At 40.0% G+C, this 19,148-nt stretch overlaps 2 protein-coding genes across 3 annotated transcripts; one reads left to right on the top strand and one right to left on the bottom strand.

The window, feature by feature from the left end:
* Positions 1-6,045: 6,045 nt before the first annotated feature.
* On the top strand, positions 6,046-12,595 carry LOC115684113 (nuclear poly(A) polymerase 4-like). The gene is made up of 12 exons (XM_030608815.2): positions 6,046-6,590; positions 6,682-6,759; positions 8,014-8,121; positions 8,532-8,594; positions 8,677-8,838; positions 9,542-9,655; positions 9,762-9,824; positions 9,973-10,302; positions 10,404-10,568; positions 10,706-11,605; positions 11,842-11,915; positions 12,009-12,595. The coding sequence occupies exons 1-12, from the start codon at positions 6,414-6,416 to the stop codon at positions 12,022-12,024; spliced, it is 2,250 nt and encodes a 749-aa protein (XP_030464675.2). The 5' UTR covers positions 6,046-6,413; the 3' UTR covers positions 12,025-12,595.
* A 2,865-nt stretch (positions 12,596-15,460) lies between these two features.
* LOC115684115 (auxin-responsive protein IAA6-like) lies at positions 15,461-18,823 on the bottom strand. 2 transcript variants are annotated; one of them, XM_056320494.1, is made up of 6 exons: positions 18,114-18,823; positions 17,377-18,019; positions 16,600-16,880; positions 16,303-16,450; positions 15,870-15,934; positions 15,461-15,781 (listed from the first exon to the last, which is right to left on the bottom strand). In XM_056320494.1, exons 2-6 carry the CDS (start codon positions 17,943-17,945, stop codon positions 15,738-15,740), a joined length of 1,107 nt encoding a protein of 368 aa, XP_056176469.1. In that variant the 5' UTR covers positions 17,946-18,019; positions 18,114-18,823; the 3' UTR covers positions 15,461-15,737. The 2 variants fall into 2 exon arrangements, with proteins under 2 accessions (XP_056176469.1, XP_030464677.1); XM_030608817.2 differs by having other exon boundaries at positions 18,178-18,822.
* Between the last annotated feature and the right edge of the window lie 325 nt (positions 18,824-19,148).

Genomic DNA, 19,148 nt, shown 5'->3' with positions numbered 1-19,148 from the left:
AAAGCATTACTAAGTGCAAATAAAATAAACTACTTTGCTACGTATCCAAACTTACTTTGCAACAAGAAAAATAGAAATTACTAACTTCTGATTATGAATTCCTCATGAAAATTGGCATAATCGCCTAAAGAACACTTAATTTTAGATCTAGTCCCAATTCTACCCCGAACTTTATTTTTATCTAAAAAATACCCAGCTTTAGGTGCAATTCAAATCTACCCCGAACTTTCTTTTGTCTAAAAAAACCCTCAACTTTAGGTTCAGTTCTAATCTACCCCAAACTTTTTTGTAAAAAAATCACAAACTTTAACTCTAGTCTCAAATCTGCCCCCATTAGCCTTCCGGCCAAAATTCGCCTGTTAGTCGTCCCTAATTTCATATCAAAGAACAATTTCGTTTTTTGGATGATTTTCTACGTCACCTTACTAATGTAGATTTGTTACCAACGTGGAAATCACATGTCAAACAACTAATGGCGATTTTTCGATGGAGGGTTAACAGGGGCACATTTAAGACTAGTTTGAAAGTTGGTGAATTTTTTTTAGATAAAAAAAGTTCGGGACAGATTTGAGACTATATAAAAAATGTCCAAGGAAAATTTGGGACTAGATATAAAGTTTAGGTTTTTTCATTTTCTTTTAGATAAAAAGAAGTTCATAGCAAAATTAAGACTGGACCTAAATGTTAGGTTTTTTTTTTTTTAGGAAATTAGGTCCATAAAATATACACATATTTTGCTCGAGGATAAGCCAAAAAAGGTTCAAACCGTAAAACCTAATCGAATCCACCAGTTTCGACGATTTGGTTTGATTTTGAAGTGCAACTAGAAAAAAAATTGTGATATTGGGGGCAGACAGCATGAATTTGATAACTTCATCGGGAAATCATTAAGAGAGAGCCCAAGTCTGAACCCGTTAACATATCTAGTTAAACCTACTTAGATTTTTACACTAATGTACCATTGGCTTTGATACCACTTATTAAGAGCGTGCAACATAAACCCGATACTATCACTTGGCGAAATCGTCAAAAGAGAGCCTAAATCCGAGCTCATCAACATATCATGTTGGACTCACATTTACTCAAAAGTTTAATAAGTTGTACATCAACTGTGTATATTTACTAATCCACACCACATCAATTCTTCGATATTGAACTATTCTAACACAACTCACACTTACATCTCAACATCTGAATTGTGATGCCCCAGAACGTCACCCGAGACATGTGTTTTTTATTATTACTAATCTTTATTAATAAATTGGCTAGCTGAAGTCAAAGTCTGAATAGTTTTTAAACATGAATATCACACAAGTTTAGTCAAAATACTTTTGCTTCTTATTAGCAACACTTGTCAAATTTACAAGTCCAGACAATACATCATACAAGTACCAAAAAACAAAAGTCTAGATAGGTCGAGGGTGCCTATCTCTATACTAAATTTTACTTCAAAAGTCAATTTGGACAAAAGTCTGGTGATGTCACGGATTGATAACTTCGCCCTCCAATGCAGAATCATCCTCAACTATGTTAAAGCCCCTTAACGGTCCAACTAACTTGCCATCAAGGTTAAAATACCATGCAACAAAAAGATAAATAACCCATTCTGCCAAACCCACGTCACTCCATACAGTAGAGCTACATTTAGTATATATTGCTTTAGACTCAGGCACAAACGCATTTTCATATACAGCTTCATGATATACGGGAACTCCAAAACATAGAGGCTGTGGAACATCCATCCTACATGTCTGAAAAATAAAGGAATGAGCCGAGACCTAGTAAATGAAAACTCTAGTTTTAAGATAGGAAAATCAACTTACCACTTCACCTGACACAAACAACATACATTCATATCAAACAGTACGCATAGAACTTGAATAAATGTTATACTTTTTTCCATCGGGATGTGCCACAAAATCTGAGCAATTCAACATTTCACAATAATTTTACTCAGACGCAAGCATATGATGTAAAACATTCATGCTCATGCGTTAAGTTCATTACTTCTTCCTTCCGAACACTCACGGGGCATCCCGACCAACGGGGCATCTCGGTTCACCTTCCGAGGGGCATCCCGACCAACGGGGCATCTCGACTGCCGAGGCATCCCAAACACTCCCAGAGCATCCCGACCAACGGGGCATCCTAACACACGAGGCATCGTCACCGTTGAATTTTGTAGGTGACAGAATTTATATTATTCTCATGCAAGCCATAACAACCAAGTATTTGCATGCATATACTCACCTTCTTTTTACATCACATATCCTTTAAAGCAATGAAATGCATCATTCAAGCAAATAAGTATGAAGCAATACAGATTCAGACTCAGAAGGCTAAAGTCTACTCAAGTTCAAAAAGTACACATATCTAGATTTTGAGATAAAACCTACTCGATTTATAAAATACCTATGTCCAGATCTTGAAAAATAAAGTCTATTCGGTTTTAAAAATAAACATGTCCAGATTCTGACCGTAAAGTCTGTGCAGTTTTAAAAGTAGACATGTCCAGATTATGATCATAAAATCTGAGCAGTTTTAAAAGTAGACATGTCTAGATTCTGACCGTAAATTCTGAATAGTTTTAAAAGTAGACATGTCCAGATTCTGATCGTAAAGTCTGATCAGTTTTAAAAGTAGACATGTCCAGATTCTGACCGTAAAGTCTGAGCAGTTTTAAAAATAACCAAAATCAGAATTTGAGGCTAAAATCTGCTCAGCTCAGAAGTAAACAGAATTAGAATTTGACGTTAAAAATCTGCTCAACTCAGAAGTAAACAAAATCAGAATTTGAGGTTAAAAATCTGCTCAGCTCAGAAGTAAATAGAATCAAAATTTGAGGTTAAAAATCTGCTCAACTCAGAAGTAAACAGAATCATCATTTACACTCACATAATATACTCCACTTTGAGTAAAATGATTTTTTACTCTTTCAAACATACATAACACTAGCAAGACAATTTCCACAATCACCTTAAATATGATATTTACACGTTCAAATTTAACCATAACACTTGTCGATTTTCAACACACTTCAAGAAAACAAAACACATCCATTTGAACGTGTTCGAGACCAACTAAGCAATTTCACAGATCATCACATTCTCAATATTGTAACACCTCAAATAAGCATATCACAACCATCCAAGTTAAAAGTGACAAGTAGATTCGTCTAACTTAATTCTAGAGTCTTCACTTACCTTATGCAAAATCTGAACACCCAAAAGTTAAAGTTCTTTCGTACATTTTGGATCGGGTGATGGTGAAAGTAGAAAGTGAAGAAGGAAATTACGGTTTGGGTAAAAAAATTCCCTTCGGTGACTACTAAGATGAAAGTGAAACAGAGGAGTAGACATTGAGGTGGATAAATACATTGCACTCATAGGTGGCACTTCCTCTTTCCATCATGGCCAGGTGTAAGAAATCAAGGGCTTAATCAAGGAGTAATGGCCAAGGAAAATGATTGCTTAAAGCTAGTTTTCAAACTAGAACAAGAAGATTAGCTTAAGAAGACAAGTGGTATGCGGCCAAGCTTGCTCCTTCATGAGCTACGTGAGAAGAATGTCCAGAAGAGATATTTTGTGAGAAAATCTTCCCCCCTTTTTAACACCAAAAATAAATTAATAAAAGGGTTAACACTACTTAACTAAAAATTAACCATTAATATTACTAACTAATTACCAAGGCACCGGTAAATTAATTAATACCGCACTACTATTAACGTACACAACAACGTTTAAAATTCTAAACACGTCGAGCTCGGAACAATTACGTTCCTAAATCCGCGCCTCACAATTTACAGTCCAACAACGATTTCTACGCGTCTGCACAAATACCAAGCTAAAAAAATACTTAGCTTATAATTTAAATATCATTATCGAATATAGAAAATTTCCAACGTCACATACTTATTATTTCGAAATTTCCAAATGTCACATGAATTAAATCGAACCACCAAACCATTTTCAATTTTTCCTTACGTTTCATGTTTTTTTTTTATGTAGTTAAAAATCCTAAAGTTGATACATGTAAATTTTTCTCAACTCGATCTCGTCTTTTTCTGATAAGTAGTCATGCTCCTGTTACTTTTTTAGGTGGTGTGTTTTTTAGAAGTTGAACACGGTATCACGGGTTGTTGTTTTTAAACTTTAAAAGATCGGGAAAAAACGACTGATGCCAGTGATCCTCCTCTGCGCATTATCATTAGAGTCCCACGCTTGCAATGAAATATTGGATTAGAGACTTAACTATCCCACGTTGCCCGCAACGTGAAAACTCAAGATTGATGAGTTCATTACCGCAATCCCTCCAATAAACTAGCAGTAAGGAAGTCTCCACACATATTACTACTTATTGGAGTTTCAAGATACTTTTTTCTTAACTTGGAATTTAAAATATAATACTAGCAGCAAATTGAAAATTTCAATAAGCAAAACAAAGCAAAAAGTAACGACCATTGCGGTTTAAACCGAACCACCTTGTATGGTTTGGTTCGGTTCAATTTCAATATACTAAATGGTTTGATTTGGTTAAGCTCTTTGATGGACTGTTTAATACGGTTCGGTTCGGTTTGGACCGGACAAGACCGGACCCAACCCTAACGAGCTTAGAAAGTGTATCAAATTACATCCAAATCATGGGGTGTCTCATTTGGGCCTACGAGCCGCCAAGCCCATTGACATGGATCATCCTCCTTGGAGTTAATCTTACAAAATTTGAATCCAAGCCCATTCATGCTGGCCTAAAAAATACAAAAAATGAAGTGATCCCTTCCATTAAGAAAAAAAAGTAGAAATTTCCAAAATTTGAATCCAAAGAGACAAGAGGTAAATCACCAGTCGGATCCCTTCCATGGTTCCAATTGACTACAAAATAAAGTACAAAAGATTATGTTATATATATATAATAATATATTAGGAATATCTCATAATATTTACTGTGTGCTTCCAGCCTTCCATAGTTACGCCGGCACACAGGACGGGGAATCGGCATGTGGCCGAGGATCAGAAGAAGATAAACTTCTTTTCCGACTTAAATTAAATTCGTCGATCGAGCAATACATCTTTAGATAAATTGGTAGGAATAAAGTTCAAAAGCGAAAGAACAAGTAAAAATTCCGCGTCCAAAAGGAGAGTCTAGACGGCTTCTATTTTGGCATGGCAGCACATATGGTCAATGAATTTTCGGTGTGCTGTCAAATGTTATTCCTGAACTTTTAATTTGTGTAATATAATCCACGAAACTTTGACTCAACGTGCAAAGTTTCTTGGATCACATTACACAAATTAAAAATTCAGGGATAACAGTTCACTTCACATCAAAGTTCGGGGATTGTATTGAACGAATTAAAAAGTTCACGGACAGTACTGCACGTACGCGCGAGACATTATAAAAAAGGAACAAAAAAAGAAAAAGAAGAAATAGAAAGTGAGAAAGTGTTTGATTGTTTTGGGGAAGGGCCGTTTGGAGTCAAAGGGCATGTGGCAAACCTTCCGCGTGAAGGCGACGTTTCCGTATAATGCTCCGACCTCACCCCACCCCCCCACCACTCAATTATTATAATAACAAATATTAATTATTATTATTATTATCACTATTTCCTCATAATTAAAATATGCAAGAAAAACAGTTCATGTTGTTGTGTCTGTCTGTCTGTCTGCGGGCAAATTAAATTGTGATGCGCGGCGTCATGAAATTTTAAATCGAGCAAAAAATCTAAAGAGGGCCAAAATTAATCCATATTTAAGAAAAAAAGAAAAAGAAAAGAAGAGGAAGTATTTATTCACGTGAATTATACAAAAGGAAAGAACCAGAAAAACCACCGACGCAAGCGTTTCCCGTATTTAAAAAAAAGAAATATCTTCTTCCCTCTCTCTCTCTCTCTCTCTCTCTCTTCAACTCAGAAAAATCAACACTTTCTCTCTCTTCTGTATCGCCTTTCCTTCTTCGACATAATCTAGGGCTCCGGGGATGCTCTTCTCCTTCGCATTCTCCTCTTGAATTCGTGGCGATCCGCTTCCCCCCCCCCCCCCCCCCCCTCCCCCCTCGTCCTCCTCCTTCCTCCGGCGCGTCCCGATTCGATCCGATTCGATTAGGGTTTCGATTTCCTTTGATCCGCTCCTCCTCCCGATGGGACCGGAAAGTCAGCGCCTTTGCCCGCCGCCCGGCTCTCCCCCGCCGTTCCTCCGATCGGGCCTCGGCTCCGGCGTCCCTGCGATCGCCGATTGAATCCTCCGGTTCTGGGGTTTCCCTTTTGGCGTGGGTGGGTTGTTGTTTGTTCTTCGTGGGGGGGAGAAAGCGGAGATCTTTTTTTTCTGCTTTGGGGACATCTCTTTTCGTCGATTGGGACGGTTCTTTGCCCGATTTAGGCTCCGCCTTTTGCGTCTGCGTTTTGATTTGATTCGTCTCGGATGGTGGGTTCGGAGGGGCTGGGGGCGTCGCCGCCCCCCGCGGCGGCGGCGACGTCGACGGCGGCGGCGGCGGCGGCGGCGGCGGCGGCGGCGGCGAGGCAATTCGGGGTTACGAAGCCGATTTCGGTGTTGGGGCCCAACGAGGCCGATGTTCAGAGAAGCATGGAGTTGGAGAAGGTTGGATTTTGGGTTTTCTTGGTGTCTTCCTTTTTGGTTCGGTGTTTGCAAATTTCTTTCTTTTTCACTGGGATTTCCCTTGGGCGCGCAGTTTTTGGTCGATGCTGGACTCTATGAGAGCGAGGAGGAAGCTCTGAAGAGACAAATGGTTCTCCATCGGATTGGGCAGGTAAATTGTGGGTCATACGTGGTTTAGATGTTGGGGATGTTTACTTACTGCATATCGAGGTCTCATTGCGGAAGAGTTCTATGATTTGCAGTTAAATTGATATTAGACTGGAGGAGCTGTTGTTGGTTAATCTTTTGAATTTTGTTTCTGCCAAGTCAGACGATTTTATTGAAATCAGTGAGGCCCTTGTGTGTTACTTTTATGTGCTAAACACAAGTATGGACTGGGATTTGTAAATACCATTTGTATCTAAAATCTGGAATTGTTTGTTTAAGTGTCGTATGCATCCCGAGGAACAACAGAGTCCGATTAGGATCCATGAATAGTTTCTTGTGTTATGCTAGTAACTTATGTGCCAAAGAACATCATAGATGAGGCCTTAATTTGTTTTCTTGGATGATTGCATCGTAGACATGTTTCTTGGAGAAGGCGAACAATACGGGGAACAATCGCAGAACATTTCTGTTCTCAATCTACATATTAAAAATTTTCTTGAGATGCCTTTTCCTCTCTGTGGTGGTAGCCTTTAATTTGAGAGGAAAATTGCTTTTGGACAGCTGAAGGGTGTAATAATGGTTGGTTGAGTTCACTCTAAAGTGAAAGTGCTGGCAAATTTGCTCGAGAAACTGCTGTTTCATTAAACCCTGTTCTGCTACAGGTATTAATGATTGCATTGGTTTCATGCCAAAGATAAAGCGATGGGGCATTTTGCTTAGTAATCTGTTGTATTACATCAAGACTAGATGGAGAGAAGCTGATTTTGCACTAGTATTGTAAAACCAAAAAGATCTTTTTGGATTTTAGGGTCAGAAGAAATTTTTCTTTTTTTTTTTTTTTTGGAAAAAAACAAGGAAATTGTCTCTGCAAATTGAAGCATGTGAGAGTTATTTTTTTTATCTGGCACTTTCATAGATTATGTACATTTGTTAGTTTTGATGAGTTTTCTTTTTGGGTTGCTAATGGTAATACTTCTGGGGTTTTCTCTCATTGGTGCTCGTGTTGTTTCCACTTTGTGTCCCTGACAGTTTTTTTTTACTCTGTATGAGTAAATGATCTAATAATAGGGAAAGTTTCAGGATCTCTTAGTTTGCTGTTTGTAAATTTTGTTGGTCCAACTGTTTTTGGATACTGAGCTTTTCGCAAGTTCAAGAGGATACATGTCAAGTATTGCGGTGATATGTGAAACTACTGTCTGTGGTATAAAGTGTTCTAAGTTTATATGTGCTGTCAATACTGTTCTTTTTCCGTTTTCAGATCGTAAAAGATTGGGTGAAGCAACTAACTCGTCTACGCGGGTACTCTGATCAAATGGTGGAGGATGCAAATGCTGTTATTTTTACTTTTGGTTCTTATAGGCTTGGGGTAAGGTTCTTTCATTTGGTTCATTTACTCCTTATGTGGTTTGATAAAAACAGTTTCCTTTTCATTTCCCACCCTGTTATTTACCCTTGGTTTCAATATCAAAATCTTCAGTAATCTTCCTCTTTGAAGAGGGTTCTCAGCAGTAGCATAATTTTACTTCTTATTTGCATTATGCGTGTGTGTGTGAGTGCATTAGTGTGCAGCCTGTGGTGCCCAGTTCTGAAAGTTACAGGGAGACTGCTGCTTGATTTTTAGTTTTTGGTTGATTTTTGTGACAATAAAGTAGTAGGATTGCCCTTTTAAAATTTTTGTCTATCAATTCATAATTGATGGTATAGTTGCAATGCTGAGTGTTGTTTTTTGTCTTTACATTGTGGGGAAAAATAATACAAAATTTTCTCATTATGCAGGTACATGGCCCTGGTGCTGACATAGACACTTTGTGTGTTGGGCCATCCTATGTGAATCGAGAGGTAATGTAACTTGTTCATCTACTTGTTTATCTGCTCCATCCTCATTTTACACATATGTAATTCCGTTTTTTATTCTCATCAGGAGGATTTCTTCTTCATATTGCATGACATCCTGGCACAGATGGAAGAAGTGACAGAACTACAGCCAGTTCCCGATGCTCATGTCCCTGTAATGAAATTTAAGTATGATCGGATATCAATCGACCTTCTTTATGCAAGCACTTCGCTACTGGTTGTGCCAGATGTGAGTGGAGATTATCATTGTTCTCCTTACGAACTTTGTAACTGTTTCTCTTAGTTTATGCTCAATGTTGAGTCCTCAAAATTTTTGGGCATCCGCCTACACGTCATAAACCTCAGTGTTTTGTGTAGCAGTTCAAAATCTCTGAGTTTCTGATGTGTATGCATGGGAATGTTCAATAATTAGATCTCGATCTCACGCTTGGCTGCACGCAAACATTAGCATAGATGTGGATAACGTAATGTCTGGGGGCTTCACTTTGCTGTAGCTGTATCAAGTCAATCTATAATAGTTAAGATATGGATAGTGGATGCTGAATACATGTAGCTTGCATTTTCAGAATACCCTGCTACAATTTCTCTCTTTTTTAGTTTTTTTGCCCTGCCTCTGTTGTGGTGCAGCCTCCTTATGTCAAACGGGCAGGCTAACGACTATGACCATGAAAAATGTCTTTTATGTGCAAAATGCTAGGACTAGAATCTACAACTTGTTGGGTTGACTTGTGAAGGGAACTGAGTGGGAGACATAGTTATTGGAGATCTTTCCTTTGTCAATTTTCAAATGAGTTTGGATGCTCTAGTTTTCAACCTCTGTAGTTTGAATGCTTCATGGAGCCTCCTCCTTTTTGTGTTTCTTTCATCAGAGATGATATTCTGGCCTTATGCTTGATTTCTTGACCTTTTTCGTGTGAATAACCTTCCTACAGGATTTTGACATCTCCCAAGTATCTGTTCTGTATGATGTCGATGAACCTACTGTTCGAAGTCTCAATGGGTGCAGGGTTGCAGATCAAATTCTAAAGCTTGTTCCGAATGTTGAGGTACAAAGATGTGTAATACATTTTTTCTTGGTGGTTCGATTTATTTGAGTCTCCTTTCCTCGTTTATCAGTTTTATGTCGCTTTTATGCGTGTCGATTTTGTGTAGCATTTTCGGACTACCCTCCGCTGTCTAAAGCTTTGGGCAAAAAGGCGTGGTGTCTATTCCAACGTGAGTGTTCTCCCTTTATTTACTTACATTGATGGATCAACAAACTACGGTGTGGGTCTTTGTTTAAGTTTATCTGATCTCTCTCTCTCTCTCTCTCTCTCTCTCTCTCTCTCTCTCTCTCTCTCTCCTATGATCTGTTAATATGTAGGTGACTGGATTTCTTGGTGGTGTCAACTGGGCGTTACTTGTAGCTCGTGTGTGCCAGCTTTATCCTAACGCGATCCCTAGTATGCTAGTTTCACGGTTTTTCAGAGTTTATACGCAGTGGCGTTGGCCGAATCCTGTGATGTTATGCCCAATTGAAGAGGATGAACTTGGCTTTTCTGTCTGGGATCCTCGGAAAAATCCTCGTGACAGGACCCATCATATGCCTATCATAACACCTGCATATCCTTGTATGAATTCTAGCTATAATGTCTCAATTAGTACTCTGCGTGTTATGATGGAACAGTTCCAATTTGGCAACAAGATATGTGAGGTATGTATATATTAGTATCCTTGCTCACATAAGTTGGTTACTTTTCTGATCTATTCTGATGATGTCCTTCTGTGTTTTGCCTTTTTTTTTTTTTTTATCAGGAGATAGAATTGAATAAGGCCCAGTGGAGTGCACTATTTGAGCCTTATATGTTCTTCGAAAGCTATAAAAATTATTTGCAGGTCGATGTAATTGCTGCGGATGCAGATGACTTGCGTTCTTGGAAAGGCTGGGTAGAATCAAGGCTTAGGCAGTTGACTTTGATGGTAGTCTCTGTCCTCTTTGGCCGGTGAATAGAGGGTTCAACATGATGCATTCCTATATGTGCATCTGTTATGAACTGATGAGATAGATAGCAACTTTTTATGTTATTCCTTGTTTACTTTTTTCTGTTGTTTTGCAGATTGAACGGGACACATATGGGAAGTTGCAATGCCATCCATACCCTCATGAGTATGTTGATATGTCGAAGCAATGTGCACATACGGCTTTTTTCATGGGTTTGCAGAGGAAACAGGGGGAGAAAGTTCAGGAAGGTCAGCAGTTTGACATACGTGGGACGGTTGATGAATTTAGGCACTCAATAAATATGTATATGTTCTGGAAACCGGGGATGGAGATATATGTTTCTCATGTCCGCAGAAGGCAGATTCCGTCTTATGTGTTTCCTGATGGATATAAGCGAGCTCGATCTAGAATTTCAACCCAGCATCAAGGCGAAAAAGGTTCCTCAGAAGATGCTGATGTGTGCAAGGGTGGATCAGCTGAGAGAGACCTGAAAAGGAAGAAGAGCCCTGTAGGGGAGGAGGAGGATGTTAAGCAAGGTGTTTTGGAGAAACGCATGTCTCTCAGTCCACAAACGCGTGATTCAGTATCACCTGAAATTGTTACTGACAAACCCAGCAACCTGTCCCGGGAGAATTCTGAGTTTAACACAACATCTCAGGTTGGCAAAAGTTGCGACGTTGAGTCTATTAACTTTAGTGCTAATACCGGGCCCACCAACCAACAGCTGAAATTAGCTGAGGTTAACGAACAGTCAAAGCTAGAAAATGCAGAAGGTGGCTGTGCTTCTAATTTCAGTGTTGTCGGAGTCCTTGCAAGTGGGGTGGGGTCATGTGAGGGCTTGCGGATGGAGTCTGCTGTTGGAAGCAGAGAGGGGAATAATGGGAGTGTTGAGGGCAGCATTGATGGTAGTACCAATCCGGGGTCTTCACGGAGTGATTCATGTGAGGCAGATTCGAACTTGTCCTTGGAGATTGGATGTGCCGAGTTCGCAGGAGGTTTGCAAGAAGAATTGGAGGTTTTAAATTTAAGCTCTCTTTTGCATTTTCTATTTTTGTGTTTTCTTTTCTATGTTTTTCCTTTTTCATTTAGATCTGATTATGCAGTACCTGGGCCTCTGTCAGGACAATTATCTGTCCATCTAAGTGATTCATTCAAGTTGCATTCCCTCATTGGAGACTCATGTTTCTTTTATTTTTGTTGTTTGATTTACTGAGTTGTTTTCCATTTCATCTATTGTTTTGTGTTGTGAAGCCAAATGCAGTGGTTGGGCTGGCACTTCAGTCAAGGGGCGGCATGGACCCAGAGGTGCAGAAGCCAGTGATAAGGTTCATGCGTTTTTATTTATTGATTGTATTTCAGCATTCTCTACTTTTAAGCACCATGATCGTCTTGACATAGTGCCCTTTTTGGTGGTTTAGTTCGATGGCAGGTTGAGTTTTACATGAGCAGCCAGCTTCGAAAGGATTGAGGAAGTGAATGAACTGATAAAAGTTCTTGGCTGTGAGGCCATCAGAGTCAGAAAGATCAAAGGAGACAGAAAGCCAGCAGTTTCTGGTAAGTACCTATTAATTGCTGGCTTTCATTTGTTTCTTTTTCAGGCGCATTGGTACCTTCATATTGTGAAGCAAACTTCAACCAAAAAATGAAAAAAAAAGGAAGCAAATTAGTCTTCAAACGTGGTGTGAAGCGTGAACTGCAGCTTTCAGAGCAAAGCTTTGCGGTTTGATCTGTACAGTTCTAATTTTAGACTGAAGCGCTTGATGGTCACACTGATTATTCCAGCATTCTGTCAAGTATGGGAAAATGTCGTGAAATATGCTGGATTAGTTCGGTGGGCTTTTCTTTCTATAGAAAGTGGTTTTGTTTATGAGGATTGAGGATCTCGCCATATGGACAACAAGATGCTTCAGTAGGTTAGCGTGTGAAGTATGCAGGTTTCGATGTTCTACTCTGTTTTCGAGTCATTGTACACTACTGACCTGTAATGGAAAGGATATTTAGCCTCTCTCTCTCTCTCTCTCTTGCTGATTTTGACTGGGTGGCCTTAGAGCACTAAAAGTTTATTGATATCATCCGGCGTGCAGCTTGACTTTGCGCTTTCAGGATTGTGACAGTTCTATTTTGCCTTGACCGATATAGTTTGAAAACGCAGCTTCTTTACATGGCAAGAGTTAACCTATTGACCCTTTAAACCGTTGTGTCTGAAGTTTCTTTCATCATGGGCACAAGTTGTCTCTGAAGTTGTTCTTACTCGATTTTTACTCGAGAACATCGTTAGGAGATTTTGCAATGATATTTGGGAAGCTATGTCGAGCGAATTGAATTTGGTAGCGGAAAGGTTAGGAGGTTTCGACATGTGTGATGTTGGAGGAAAAAGGTTATAGTAAACTGGAAGAGTCTGTAATCCCTTTATTTTTAGGATGAAAGGAAGGATATCCCCATTCTTTTGTAGTATTTTTCCTCTTTCAAAATTGGGTTTTGCCCATGTGAGAGTTGCACAAGTTATGCACAAGTCTGGGACGAAAACCCGGAGCGCATTCAACACAACACGGCATAACTTTCTTCTTTCGCTATTGCTCACTATAGTCTATAGGCAATCAAAATCAGTTTCACAGGACCATGCACTTGCAAGGTGCTCTGAAAGAAGTGCATGATGGCTAGGTTTAAATTATGAATTTGTGTCCAGTTTTTTATACCAAGTTCCCATCGATTAAGGAGCATCACTTTGACTATGGCATAACATTTGCCTCTTTCCCCCAAAAATAATTTTATCTGCAATCACCCCCCCAAAATTTCAGGGCTTTTTGTCAAACCCTATCCTCTGCCTGAACGTTTTTCAGGTGGGCTATCCCCATCACCCTGCCCCCACTCTTGCCCCTGTGGAGGAGGAAAGTGTAGAACAAATGGATCTTTAGTCATCCATCTCTTCAAATTTTTCTAACCTAACGTCGTATACATTAGTTTGGTTATGGTTTAGTCTTATCTTATGTATCCAATTGAGGATTGCTTAGTTGTTTATTAGCTTTTCAGGGTTCCCCTCGCGGTTCGCGCCCGGGCCAAATTAAAAAAAGGTTTAGGCTGCAATTATTGCTTAATCACTATACTTTCGATGTTCTCTTAAGAAACTTTGCAGTCTTGCCATCTTTGAATTAATTGAAAATTGCGTCCGGGATAATGTCTATTCAACGATAATGGAACGTCAAAGATTGAATTTCGTAAGGATTTCGCACTACCCTTGTTACAAGATTCCTACTGTTCCTCACTGCAATCATTTAAGAAAAACAGGGGAGAAAAGGATAGCTCTCGCCTTCTATCCTTTCCATCCTTGTCTGCGTAGAATTGACGCCTCGTTTGTCTCTTCCAAGACTCCCGCCAACACAAACCACTACGGGTCGTCTCTGTCTACGAAAGCTGTGCGGTTGTTTTCGCTCGGCAATTTAGGCATGTCCCAATTTAAATTCGGCCGGGAATGTTCATTGAAAGGAACCCCTCCAAAACAAGAAAATCTTTAAGATTGATCCAGCAAGAGGAAAGGAGAAATTGGAGTAAGACATTCACCAACCGGAACGCGCACACGTGGGCGCGCGCGCACGAACGAATGATTCCTTCGGTATGGAGACCATTGCTTGAGGTTTGTCCCTCAAGTTAGGCAGCACGCAACGAAAAGGACCCATCTCTTCTTTCTTTCTTTTTTTTGGTTTTTCTGTGAGTGCGTTTCAAAGTCTCCAAGCCATTTTTGTTTAATTGCCTGTGGGGGCATTGACTCTCTGCACCTAACCCAAAAGAGAAAACCAGTGCTGAGCCTCTAATTTAGCTCATCAAGCAGCTCTGCCTAAGCAATTGACAAGTACAGATGTTGAACTTTTGTTTGAATACATGAATAACAAATCATCCTTGAGGGAGAACCCAGAAAGGAGGAGAGCGAGGGAGGAGTGGGATTTTTTTGGGGGGAGGGGGGACAAGTGGTGAGTCGAGAGTCCATGGAAGATCACTGTCCATTGTCCAAATTATGCACTAAGTGCAGTGGAGGAGGATCTTTCAAGGTCAAAAAGATTAAAAAAAAAGGGCATGCTTTTTATTCACTTTTCATCACTCCTTTCATGCCCAAAATTTGGAAGATTGGATGTGAAGATGACCGATTTGTGTAAGATATTTCATGTGCATTGCTCTCGATACATCTCAGCTCTACTGTCACTGCAACACGCTCCCTACATGTTAGTCTCGTATATCAAATAAATCCAATGATTGAGAATTTACGAGATAAGAAAGCAATGCACTGGGAGGATCGGATAATTTTCCAAAGTTGACGAGCCGTGGAAGATTAGTTGTGCGTGCACTTACCTTATTAATTCTCAGAATATGTGTTAATCAAATCTATGATTTGTCTGATCATCCGAAACCGAGCACCAAATTGGACAAAGGCGGAGACCATATTATCATCAGTCAATAGACCTAGTTAAAACTAGCCATAGATGAATATATCAAGGATGGCACTCATTTTCTTAGCAAAAAGAAAAAGCGGCATGTGCATTAAAATGTTCCGATCGAACTGTTCATCAACAACCCAGTCTTCCTTAGGTAAATCACTCAGAAATCTACTTCAATTTAAGATAGACAAATGCTGCAGACTGAGGGTTTTTAGTCCATCGACAGGTGAGAAAAGGCTTTGGGACAGCAGAGGTTAGAGGTCAAACGAAGCTTGTTTGGCATCAGAAAAATTTTCCCCCTCTGAAAACTTACACGTCAAAGTCAAATGGCATGGGCAGTTAGACATGAAAGGAGGCTTTGACCGATTGTTTTCTCTCCTAACTTGAAACCCAACCGCATAAAGTGGGATAAAGATTTCTAATTGAAGAAGCAAACAGAAGGATTGGAAAGTATCTGAAAATCTCTCACATAATGTAGCATTCAATATTACATGAACCCAAAACCAGTTCCTGCAGTCTTTTTACAAAACTAAGAGGATCTCCAACAAGAGCAAACCCAAACGACCCTCTCGAATCGACTTGCTTTGGAAATTCTACACAGTTAGCTCACAGATAATTTTTTACTTCTCATTGATCAAAGATCTCAAGTCAAATGTCAAACATGAACACAGATAGTGTCTTCTCTTCCTCAGGAAATCCTTCATGAAAAAAATCCTCTGATTAGTTCTTCATCTCATGGCTATTCTTGCCATGCTTGGTACCCACTGGGAAAAAAAAACACAAGAAATTTATTAGAACTCAACATAGAGCAAGAATTTTTAGCCCCTGTATACGAACAAAGCACAAACTTACGGCACATTGCAGAAACTTCAGAGCTTTTCAGCACCCGCAATCGCTTGACGGTGGATACAAACATGCTGCAAACCATACATGCAGCAACATATTAGAATATTAACGAGATGGTACTTTTCTGTACATTAATATCAAAACAAGCCAACTTCCAAATGCGAGAATTCATAAATCCAATTCTCTATATGTCTATAAATAAAATTCCACTACATCGAACTCCGAGTGCACCTAAACCAAAAATTCATCCTAGAATAGGCAAAAGAACAGGGATGTGGGTGAAAATTCCACGCAATGTCCGGAGTACGCTAAACGACGTCAAAACATGAAACGACGAGCCCACTAATGGCTTCATGTTAAGCTCTGTATTATAAAAATGCGAGGGAGAATAATAATCTTAATGCATCAGATCCATCCACCAAGAGATTAAGATGCTTACTGCCATGGCACATCCCCAACAAGCATCCTGTCTCCTTCATTATCCTCATAAACAAGAGTATATTCCCCTCTCCCGTCCAATACACCTGCAATTGGTTTCTCTTCCTCTTGCTTCTTGCTGATTCCACCAGCTGAGGAATCTTTTTGGGCTGGACAATAAGAACAAAAACAAAAACCAAGGACATCGTCAGCTAATCTTCTTCTTGACCCCCAAAAATAAATAAATGGAACATGTATTACGATATTCCTAAATGAAAAAATCTAAGGATTTTATATAGGTCTCCACAATGGTTATAACCTGCAAGAAGGCCTCTGAAGAGTTCATCAACAGCAGATGAGAGCTTCTCATAGCTATCATAGGCTTTGAGATCGACTTTCCTTCCAATGGGGACACCATCCATGTTGATCTTCACAAACATGCCCTTCCTTTCGCAGGTTTCGACGGGCTTGTCTTCCCTGGCAACCTTGTTTGGGGTCTCATTTTGAGGCTCAGGAGATGGTTTGGTGGAACTGTTGCTGGTTATGTTTTTCCTGAATGAGCGAATCGGAGGCCAACCCACCACGGGACCTGGCGCAGTTCTGCTTTCAAGAATATCCAGAGTTAGCAACCAAAAAGATAAAAGCAAAGCCAAATAAGTTAGAATGATTTTGTCGCTAGAAGATGAGTATTTTTCAGACTACAGAGAACGAAGTAATCAGAAGCAGATGCGAGCAAAAAAAAAATTCCTGGATAGAGATTACCATGTTTAAGAATCTCTAAAAACCAAGCAAATATCTTTCTTACTAGAGTTGATAAACGCAGAAGACAACTCATCTGCGACAATCTTTACATGTAAACATCCTTTTAACCCTTTTGACAGGTGCAGAGAACATATGGCAGGGAAAAGGCAAAACTTGCAAGAAAAGGGATGAAAGAGGGAAAAGGCTGTGCTGCCAGAAAAGCTAAAAATACCATCATTACTGAAAAAAGAGCAATAAAAGGAGCCACCTTAGCAGGTATTGAGGAAGAATCATCATGTCATAGGTTAAGAGGAAAAATTAATGCCGTGTACCCAACACGAATAATTTCGAGTACCTTTTCTGAGAGACACTGGGAACAGCTGTATTTGCAGCAGAGACAGAGGCTTGTGAAAATGCCTTCTTCATTCCTGAATCTTGCAAGTTCATCCCTTTATTGCTGCAGTTGGGCTGTGAAGCCTCCTTAGGCAAGAAAGGCAAGTTCTTGCTCTGAGAGATTGTTGATGGGAACTGGTAATATGACCTGGGTGGCTTCATCTGCTCTTGCTCTTGCAGTTTTTGGCAATTCTCTTTGTAATTTGTACCGGTCCATGGAGATGCCAGAGCTTCTGAGGAGCCAAACTTTTGGGCTTGGTGTCCACCATTGTTGGTGGCGATTTGTGTGGAGGCCATGGAAGGGAAGTGGCAGAAGGAAAGGAGTGCCTCGTCTCTTCCCTTGCCGTTCATGTCCTGTTTTTGGTTGAACCAGTCATCAGTGCCTGGTGGACCAAGCCTGAGCTCCAGCTTTTTCTCTTCTGTAGAACCACGAGCTTTGGCTTCATCAATCATCACAAGCCATTCTCTGTTATTGGACATCAAATCCAGCAGTTGAGGACAGGCCACCCCATTTCCTGAAACTCCTTCCATATGCTACCACACAGAAGAGAGACTTAAAGTGACTGGTTGAAGGAGGTACCACAAAAAAGAACGTGCTTGTTTCACTGAAACAGAAAACAAACCAACAAAGTCAAATGAGAAAACATCGCATGAAATTTGGATTTCCACAAGCAAGAGTCACTTCAACCCCAAAATTACATGGATTGAGCTAGGAAGCCAGAAAGATAACAAGCCAAAGCCAAATAGAAACTTTCAGACTTACCTATCTAGGAATTGTAGGTACTCAACCAAAGCAAAAAGTCACGAAGACACACATCCTTAAAACCAGCCAAAAGCATCAACCAGGTATCAAGAAGGAGACAGCCTTTCAGAAACTCAAACACTCGAGGGAAAACACAGGGAGCACAAACTGAAAAAACCACCCATCTCTTAGGTTCTTATAACCAACCCCAGAAGAACAGATACAGAACCCCACCAAGCAAAAGCGAAAGAGAAAAAAACCTAATAATGATCAACACTCTCCCAAAAGCAAATAAAGGGAGCTATGATAGGGAGGAATGATATATGACTTTGGTTTTTATTATTGGCACGCTTAGTGGGTTCACCTCCTCTCTCTCTCTCTCTCTCTCTCTCTCTTATCTTTCTGCGAGATAGGAAGGTATATTGTAAAGGGAGGGTGATTTGTTTAGATGAAGAAGAAGAAGGGGCAAGAGAGAAAAGAGGAACGGAAGATGATAAAGATTCCCTTTGCCCGAAAAACCCAGAACAGGAAAAAATGGAATTTTGAGAGCACTAGGCACGCAACCCTGGCCACGTCCCCTAAATAAACGTTGGATTGTTCAGCTCAACAAGCAAAGCGTGCTGTGTCTGACCTCCCCCCTTAAAAGGGTCTTAAAAAGATGACCCCTCTCTCTCTCTCTCTCTCTTTTCAAGCATCACAGAGAAAAGAAAAGGAAAAGAAAAGGATCCAACCTTTTTTCCCTTCTTTTTTTCTTTTTCAAATCTTCACCACTCTGTCTACAGTTCACTCTACCACACAATCCCGGACACGAGCCAAACTTCTCTATGCGCACTGGTCCAAAGTCTTGACAGACAGAGAGGGAGAGAGAGAAGGGGAAGTGGACAAATGTGAAAGCTACTTGTTAGTTGAGAAGTCCGAGTAAATCAAGCAAGATTGTTTGTTTTCTTCCCGGGAGAGAGACACAATACTGTTCTGTTTCTAACATCTCCTGC

Source organism: Syzygium oleosum, unplaced genomic scaffold (genome assembly GCF_021117445.2).
Source record: "Syzygium oleosum isolate NSW1041296 unplaced genomic scaffold, Sole_v2.1 Sole_v2.20, whole genome shotgun sequence".
NCBI classification, from domain to species: Eukaryota; Viridiplantae; Streptophyta; class Magnoliopsida; order Myrtales; family Myrtaceae; genus Syzygium; species Syzygium oleosum.
The sequence above is the reverse complement of the archived record's forward strand: the minus strand, read 5'-3'. Positions and strand labels throughout refer to the sequence as shown.

What these genes read in the sequence shown, in the direction of transcription:
- LOC115684113 (XM_030608815.2), top strand. Translation starts at nt 6,414, where the DNA reads ATGGTGGGTTCGGAGGGGCTGGGGGCGTCGCCGCCCCCCGCGGCGGCG. An exon ending in TTGGTTCTTATAGGCTTGGG is followed by an intron (nt 8,122 to 8,531) that starts GTAAGGTTCTTT and finishes CTCATTATGCAG; the next exon opens with GTACATGGCCCTGGTGCTGA. An exon ending in CATCCTATGTGAATCGAGAG is followed by an intron (nt 8,595 to 8,676) that starts GTAATGTAACTT and finishes TATTCTCATCAG; the next exon opens with GAGGATTTCTTCTTCATATT.
- LOC115684115 (XM_056320494.1), bottom strand. Translation starts at nt 17,945, where the DNA reads ATGGAAGGAGTTTCAGGAAATGGGGTGGCCTGTCCTCAACTGCTGGAT. An exon ending in GTTGGGGATGTGCCATGGCA is followed by an intron (nt 15,935 to 16,302) that starts GTAAGCATCTTA and finishes TATGGTTTGCAG; the next exon opens with CATGTTTGTATCCACCGTCA. An exon ending in TGAAGTTTCTGCAATGTGCC is followed by an intron (nt 15,782 to 15,869) that starts GTAAGTTTGTGC and finishes TTTTTTTCCCAG; the next exon opens with TGGGTACCAAGCATGGCAAG.